This window comes from Ceraceosorus guamensis (assembly GCF_003144195.1).
Source record: "Ceraceosorus guamensis strain MCA 4658 unplaced genomic scaffold IE81scaffold_212, whole genome shotgun sequence".
Lineage (NCBI taxonomy): Eukaryota > Fungi > Basidiomycota > Exobasidiomycetes > Ceraceosorales > Ceraceosoraceae > Ceraceosorus > Ceraceosorus guamensis.
In genome coordinates, this window is record NW_020290207.1 from 1 (window position 1) to 7,924 (window position 7,924).

Genomic DNA, 7,924 nt, shown 5'->3' on the forward strand with positions numbered 1-7,924 from the left:
TTGGTAAGTCCGCTTGATGAGGGGCACAGAATGCAACACCAACACCAAAGCCTCGTAAGATGGGGGGGGGTGCTCAGAATTTTAATGACCCGTGCGAATGCTCATCATCGCTCATTCAATAGATTAAGCTCCAATCTTCTCCTCTCCCTCATGCGGTGCAACTTGGCAAACATCGCCGGCCCATCCGAAAGGACGCTGCTGCTCGTTCCGCTGCCATTGCTCGTCGAAGTTTGCGTCGCACCTTTATCCTTCCCATCCTCCAAGCCATCCATATGAGACTGCGGTGCTTGTTCGGTTCGAGCAGTCGAAGCGTGGTCGATCCTGTGCCAGACTTCGTAGCCCGCGAGGATATGCTGCACCACCTCTGCCACCAGTCTAAAGTCCACATTCAAAGCTGCAAAGAATGACAAGGCGTCTGGAGGAGGAACGGGGGGCGGCGGAAGATCTCGACTTGCCGATGCCGATGCCGATGCCGGTGCCGCTCGCTTGTTTGATGGTAGATGCGCTGTACTGCCAGCTGGTGAGCCCACGAGCCCCAGCGACTGGCTTGTGATTGTGTCCGTAGTGCCATGCAGGACGTTACCCATTGCAGAAGCTCTAGGTGAGCTTGTCGGGCCAGCGCTGCTCAACGGATGGTAGCTGCCGGGCTTCGCTGGAAGGTGGGCTGGACGCGCAGGTAACGACGCAAGACCTCGCGGTGCGGCCGATGTCGCACCCAGATTTGACGCGCTCGTCGAAGCTCGTGGCGAGTCGACCAGATTGCTGGGCTTGATCGGCGAAGAGCCTGCGGACGATGGATGCGCATTTGGTGTTTGGGCAGATGGACCAGATCCGCTACCAGAGTGTTGCTCCGCAGATTCGCTTCCTCCAACCGACCCGCTATCCTGATTGGACGGATGGGAGAGAGCAGCAGCAGCTGCCGCCCATTTTCGTCGACGTTCTCGCATCTTCTCCGCGGAAGCCACGAGACTGTCCCTGGAAGGCTGGTGGAGGGTGAAGCCGAGGTACAAAGCAGCGATAGCGATCAAGTGGGGCGGATACAGCAAGCCAATGTCCGTCCGATAAGTGTCGTTCAACACAAACCTGTCCATGAAGGGCAATCGACTGGAGCTTCAACAAGCGGAGCTAGCGCAGCCCCAGACGCAGCCGCGTCACTCACCACGCGTACTGTAGCGCAGCGTCATCTAGCTCTGGCAGTCTGGCAATAGGCTGACCATCGTCGCCCTTGGTGAGGGCGGCCCTATCGGCTTCCCAAGCTTTCAACTCATTGTCGGAGAATGTGGAAGCGTAGCCATCATTCTTCGACGCATCACCCAATCGCGCATCTTCAGATTCCACATCCATACCCAAGCCAAGGCCAAGACCCTCCTTTCCTGCTGTGTGCGTGTTCAGATCCATGCCTATCGATCCACCAAAGTCATCATCGAGCTTGCTGAGTGCGATTTTGCCCACATTGTTGGAGAATGTGAGGAGCACCCTGTAAGGATGATGCACAATGAGATGAAAGTCTAGGTCCTCCAGCAGATAGAATTCCATCTGGCCAAGCGAAGAGACGTCGGAGGGGAAGCTCGGATGACCAAGCTCTGCGGGACAGAAGTTGGCAGCGTGAGTGGAGCATTTCGACTCGTGAGCGTTTGCGGCTGTGGCGGTGCAGCCATGCCATCGCATCTTGCTCACCGCTCCACAGCTTGGCTGCCTCCGATGCCACTACCCTGACGTGCACCGGCGTCTCTTCGATTTTGGCAGCGATGTAAAAGCAAGCTGTGGCAACCATGGCAGGGTCCGTGCTGCAGTACGAGTTGCCGATCTTGGCATAGAAGCGCCTGAAGAAGATGCAAGCAGTAGCAGTGACTCGCTGTCGCTGCGATAGCCGCTTGGTCAGAGCTGCAATTGCTGGGAGCGCAAAGATGAGAGGAGGGGGGCCGGGAGCGTTAGCCCGTGAGGGAAGCAGCGTGCTGCTCCGCCCTTCTGCTTGTTTTTGCTCTCCTCTCACCATTGCAGGTCCAAATGCCTATGGCAGCTACATCGTCTGGCGAGTCTGCGTAACGCAGATCTTCAGCCCTGGCAGTGATGAGCTGCGATCTGGAGAAGAGCCAGTGGTTGCTGCGTGGTGCAGATGTTGGGGGGGGGGGGGGGGGTTACAGCCACAAGCCTGGTCAGCCGGACCATGGCGAGGCAGAGACGCGAAGAGAGCGACTCATACACGCATACAGCCGCCTTTGACTGACCATTGGGAGGATAGCCAGTAATCAGAGGCCATGACTGCAAGTTAGCGCAAGTCGCGATCTTGGTGCCGTGACTACTTGCTGTCCCTCCTTGCTTCTAGCAATCCAGCTCTTGGCAACGGTAGACTTTTACATCACTCCATCGCAGACCTCAAAGGATGACGCATGGACACGAATGGCGGACGTTGATGCAGGCTTTGAAGGATGATTTCGCCTCTGCAAGAGTCAGAGTAGGCGGAATTAGAAAGGAAGCAAGGAAGGATATGTGATGAAGCGGTCCCTCGCGACTCTCGCCAAAGCATGCACCATGCACCGTCATGAGGGCTGCTCCATCCATCCATTCATCCTCCACAATGCGAAAGCGTGTTTTGTTGGCGCGTCATTCTCGAACAATCTCGATTCCTCCCGTTGTTGACCGGCAGCAGTCACGATAGACTCTTGACTCTCGACCTGACTGCAGTCACGAGTAGGCATACTGTGACTGTAGCTCGCTCGCGGCTCGCGATTGATTGACGCGCGCGCGTGTGGCTTGGAAGGTACAATGCGCTAACGCGCACGCGCGCGCGCGGGTGCGGGAACGGGAACGGGCCGAGGCGGGGTGCGCGGATCACCTTCGAGGAAGCTTTTGTTGTTGCATGCTGCAGCACTCGTGACTGGGCATCCATGCATGGCAAGCAGGCACGCACGCGCCTACAATGGTCGCGCTTTTTGCGCAGTCACAGTCGTGCCAAGATGGCGATTGACGATTGTCCATGCGATGCAGTCTGAGTGTACAAGATCGAAGCGTGTCCCTTTGGAATTGACCGAAACCTCGCAGTCGGGATATGCGGGTGTGGTATGAGCGTGAGTTGGCCATAGGCAGGCAGGGATTTGCAGCGATGAAGCGAATAGACTCATGCATGGCTGGTGGTAGAGTCCGTGCATAGTGCGCACTCAAAAGTAGACGAGCATCGCGAATGCTCGAACCCGGACCCGGATCACAATTAAAGGATCTGGCTGCCTCACTTCAGCCATGCTGCCATCCTTCTCTAGAGCTGCAGAGCAAAGAGAGAAGCGTTGGGACGATTGATTGCTAGGAGCGCCCCAGCCCGCTGCCCTTCAGAGTCTTTGCTGCTCGATGGCGATCGTCACACTCTACCGATACGGCCGCGGACACAATCTCGAGTCGATGAGTCTGCAAACGCACGCACGGCACGGCACGGCAAATCCTCGCATTGGTCCTTCCTTGCTGGTGATCCATTGATTGGTCGGAGTGAGTGAGTGAGTGAGGTGCTGGAGCGGAGCCGCGTGGAGCCGCGCAGTCATGTTCTTCCCTTTTCTCTCTTGGCCCTTACTCGCTCATCGGGCTACTCACGACTCGGCGCGCCTCTTGGATCCGCACCCGTCAGCATGTCATGCACCATCACAGACACGCTTCGGAGCGCGAGTGGAAGGGTGTAGCGAGTCAAGAGCTCCATATGCTATGCTTGATTGCAGCTAAGGGGGGTGAGACAGGGAACGTCGGTTGAGAATGAGGAACAGGACGAGCAGGCAGGCATGCAGCAGCGAATAGGAATTCACAATTGAACGAGCGACACCATATATGCACCAGCGCGTGTGTATGTGTGTACATGTACTGTATGCTGTATGGACCGGGCAATATGTGTATTTATGTACCGGTATGCATGCAGCCGTACCTGCATTAGCGGCGGACTTGGAACAGCCTAGCCCCTCTGCACGCATCAGTGCGGCGCATACATTTTTCCAGCTCAGCCTTCTTCTTCTTCTCGGTTGTGCTTGGTTGGGGTTGGGAGTCGTGAGTGCAGCAGCAGCAGCAGCACTCGCAGTCGTCGTGAGTCGGTCGAGAGCGTCACGATCGAGTGTGTGGTTCATCGTGACTTGCTGCCTTCACGCGCGTCATCCAGGCAGCAATCCAATCACAAAGTCTTTCGGAGTTGAAGATGCGGCAGGCAGCCGCGAGTCTCTACACACAAACCCTTTGGATGGTTTCCTTCGGACTTTTCGCCATCCGCATGCTTCCTTTCGGACTTTTCGCCAATCGTTGCGCGCGCAGAGAGATGAGAGAGAGAGGCGCGGGAATCTGTGTCTGGGCGCAGATGGCCATGCCATGCCATGCCATGCCATGCCCATCCTCTTTCCACATACCTCGCCACGCCCACGCCACGCCCCGCCCGGCTGGGCTGCATGTTCCCAGCAAAGTCTATCGAGCATGCAGTCCCTTGATTCAGAGTTCGGAATCAGATTGAGTAGGTCATTATCATTTCATCTTTCGGCACTCAGTCAAGAGTCTGAGTGAAGCTGTGACTCTCTTTGACTGCGTTGCGGTGCGTCAGCAGGTGCTTTGCTCGAGTGATATCCCTATACAGATGCTGCTGCTGCTGCGGCTGCTGCTGCTGCTGCTGCCGCCTGCCATTGGATCTCACAGCATCACACATTCCGCATGGCTTTGCAGGTACATCGCGACGATAGACGCCTCACCTCTTCCTCTCCTCACAGCGCTGATCACCTCCTCTTTCCACTCCATCTGACCATCACCTCCTCTCCCTCTCCCTTCCCCTCCATCTCCTCATCTGCCTGCTTCCCTGCCCCCTCACCCACTCTCCCAGCTATTGTCCATCGCAGTATTCCGCTGAACCTGCCAACTTTCCCCCGAGCCGCTCCCTCCTTCGCTTGACGCTCTTTTTGCCTACATTCCTTTCACCACTTCTCTCGTCTCGCCAGTCTTCTCTCACGGCTCTCTGCCTTGGGCCATCGCCATCGCTCTCCACTGTTCCGGCTACAAAAGCAACCCCAGATTCGCCTCCTACTACTCCTCCCACAGGCTTCTCCGATTCCAACACACCCGCAAATTCGACATGGTGCGCATACTGCCAAGCCTCGTATCGCTGGGCGTGGTCTCCCTGCTCTTGCTGTGTAATGCCGACAGCGTAGCGGCAAAGAAGGGCAAGCAGACCGCAAACCTGCAGCAAGCGCTGACCGCCAAAGCAAAAGTTGCGGATGCCAACAACAAGCTGGGCATCAAGGGAGCAGCCAAGGTGGCAGTGAATGCAAAGATGGCCAGCGTCACGGCTCAATCCGGGTCCTTGACCACCTTTTGCTCTCGCTTCATCTCCTCCTGCCACGACATCTGCCTCGCAAATCAGACCGGTACTCAAAAGGTCGTGTACTGGTGCGAGAAAGCTTCAGCGGTCACCAACTCTGGCACCGGCTTCACCTTTGGTTGCAAGTGCAACACAAAGGAGAAGACCACCAGCGCTCTCAATCGCGTCATTGGCATCAAGCCAGACAAGGCCGTGACCGTGACAAAGAGCAGCACGACGACAAAGACCAACACGGCCACTGCCACTGCCACCAGTTCCATCACCGTCCTCACCACCACCACCGGAACGCAGACCGTCACGAGCACTCTCAGCATCGTCCTCGCGACTCCCGGCGCCGTCGTGGCTGCCGGCTCGACCAAGGAGGATGTCCTCGTCGTAGCTATTCCCGCCAAGGTGCAGACCGAAGCTGCAGCCAGTGTCGATGCGGAAGCGGATGCAGCTGACGGCACTGCAGCCTCTCGCGGTGCTGGCGGCGCTTCCATCAAGGCCCGCGATGGCACGCACCACAAGCATCACGGCATGCTGCGTCGTCAAAAGGCTACCGTCGCACGCTTCTGCACGGCTTACAAGGCCTCCTGCAGCAAAGAGTGCTCTGCCATCTCTTCTTCCGTCAGAACGTCGACCTGCGAGCGTACCACCAACGGTGCGGATAACGACACCTACAACTTGCTCTGCAAATGCAAGAATGGTAAACCCCGTACCCAAGGCGCTCTGCGCGCTCTGATCGGAGGAGGCTCCCCCACGGATGGCGATCAAACCTTCACCTCTGTCGTGTCGGTCGTGAGCACCAAGGTCACCGACGTCTCCTACACCACCACGCTCAAGCAGACCACCACCAAAACCTCGACAGCGACCGCCACGGTCACGACCACCAGCCTCAGCATCGTCGCTCCTACCGGTATTGTTCGCGTTGACATTCCAGCTCAGCCGTCGCTCGGTGTTGATGAGAAGCTTTCGGGCTACATCAAGGACCCGACCGGTACGTGGGGCTACCAAATGTCTGTGCAGTCGCTCGACAAGGACGCGAGTCGCGTCGCGTTGGTGCAATCTCCCGATCCTGCCACTCCCAACGTCTTCTCGCTGCTGCTACTCGACATTCAAGGCGGCTGGATGCTGGGCTCTTCGGTTCCCTTTAGCGGAGAATACCCTCGCGACGAGGTGACGATGGGCGTTGCCACGGACTGTCCCAACACTGGAATGGCCTTCTTGGAGATGATGCCCGGCATGCTCCTTCCGGGTCTGAGCGTCGTGGCCGGCGGGACTTACAACGGCTTCTACGAGACCTACAACTTTTACATCGAAGGCGACGGTTTTGCAAGCGATGCGGTCACCTCTGGAGGCGTGCCGCTTCAGACCAAATGGTTCGAGCTGGACGGCACCACCGTCGACACTGAAATCTGGCTGAGTCCCGACGATCCCAAGAACAGCGCTTCGACGTTGTCTACGGTCGTCAAGGGATGCAGACGCAGCGATGCGCTCACGGCTAATCTCGTGTTCGAGCCGCAAGGCAACCTGTCTGATCTAGGCAACTCCAACTAGATGCTCGTCTCTTTCATCTCTGTCGCCTCTATTGCGTTGCTGCGCGCGTAAGCGGCTCCACGGACCATTTCGCTTTCCAATCGTCTTCCTTGACGCCCTCTGTGCCCATCCTTTGACACACGTGTTTGGCCCCCACCCCACCTTCCCTGTCGGTCACCTTTTACCGTCACATCCGTCACAGTCTTGACCACCAGAGCCACAATTGATTTTGGTTGCCCTATCCCGAGACATGTACCGTGTGCCTCGCGAATCAGCAATGTACGGGATGGCGCATTCCTGTATGGGCCGCTACGCCTTGACGGTCTTTGCAAGCCCTTTCTGTCGATGTTTCATCGTCGCGATCGAGCAGCCGCGAATGATGGATGCATCTGGCGCGTGCGGCTCGATTTCAGAATTGACGATTGACGCGTCCAGATACGCGTCGCGGTGTTGGACTCGACAAGTCTGGGCGCGCGAGGGGGGCCAAGCGGCTGTGTGCATGTGCATGTGCCGCGTTCTGATCTGCCTTTCAAATGGGGACTGCTCGTCGAGCTCCTCTTTACGACAACAAGCCAGCATTTTCGGATCCCCTGCTGTTTGCAGTTGTGCAACTACCACTTGATGTTGGGAGTGTAAGCATTTCGACTACTCCCACTTTACGCTACGCTTCCATTCCTCGACATCCGCCAGGCCCCGCATATAGTCAGGCTTGTGCTCTCTCAGGGAGACCTGCGCGCGCTCCGAGGCCGCAGCGTCTTTGATCGACCTCAGCTGCGAGCTCCATGCTTGCATGGCCAGACAAACTTTTCCGAATGAAGCGGTCATGAGCAAGTGGCGTCGTTACAGTGACAGCCCTGCCAAGTAGTTCCACCTCCGCCACAGGACGCGGGCGCACGCAATGGGCATCCAAGGTCTATTGACGCTGTTGAAGGATGTCTCTGTCAACAAGCACATCTCCGCCTACAAGGGCCAGACGCTTGGAGTGGATGCGTACGTGTGGCTACACAGGGGAGCGTATGGATGCGCGCAGAAGCTTGCCATGGGAGTCTTCACGCAAAGGTGAGTGCGCCGGAGGTGGGG

General features: G+C 57.4%; 3 protein-coding genes across 3 annotated transcripts; 2 read left to right on the plus strand and 1 right to left on the minus strand.

The window, feature by feature from the left end:
• Positions 1–104: 104 nt before the first annotated feature.
• Positions 105–2,504, minus strand: IE81DRAFT_319011 (cyclin-like protein; the record flags this gene model as incomplete). Its single annotated transcript, XM_025512614.1, has 6 exons — positions 2,229–2,504; positions 1,994–2,103; positions 1,678–1,893; positions 1,307–1,583; positions 839–1,083; positions 105–445 (listed from the first exon to the last, which is right to left on the minus strand). The coding sequence occupies exons 1-6, from the start codon at positions 2,258–2,260 to the stop codon at positions 105–107; spliced, it is 1,221 nt and encodes a 406-aa protein (XP_025365847.1). The 5' UTR covers positions 2,261–2,504.
• Positions 2,505–4,990: 2,486 nt separating this feature from the next.
• On the plus strand, positions 4,991–6,980 carry IE81DRAFT_96414 (hypothetical protein). The gene has a single exon (XM_025517791.1). It carries the CDS (start codon positions 5,081–5,083, stop codon positions 6,863–6,865), a length of 1,785 nt encoding a protein of 594 aa, XP_025365848.1. The 5' UTR covers positions 4,991–5,080; the 3' UTR covers positions 6,866–6,980.
• Positions 6,981–7,742: 762 nt separating this feature from the next.
• IE81DRAFT_295960 (hypothetical protein) lies at positions 7,743–7,907 on the plus strand (the record flags this gene model as incomplete). Its single annotated transcript, XM_025512120.1, has 1 exon — positions 7,743–7,907. One exon carries the CDS (start codon positions 7,743–7,745, stop codon positions 7,905–7,907), a length of 165 nt encoding a protein of 54 aa, XP_025365849.1.
• Between the last annotated feature and the right edge of the window lie 17 nt (positions 7,908–7,924).

Excerpts from the sequence above, each read along its gene's own strand:
- IE81DRAFT_96414 (XM_025517791.1), top strand. The coding sequence starts at position 5,081 with ATGGTGCGCATACTGCCAAGCCTCGTATCGCTGGGCGTGGTCTCCCTG.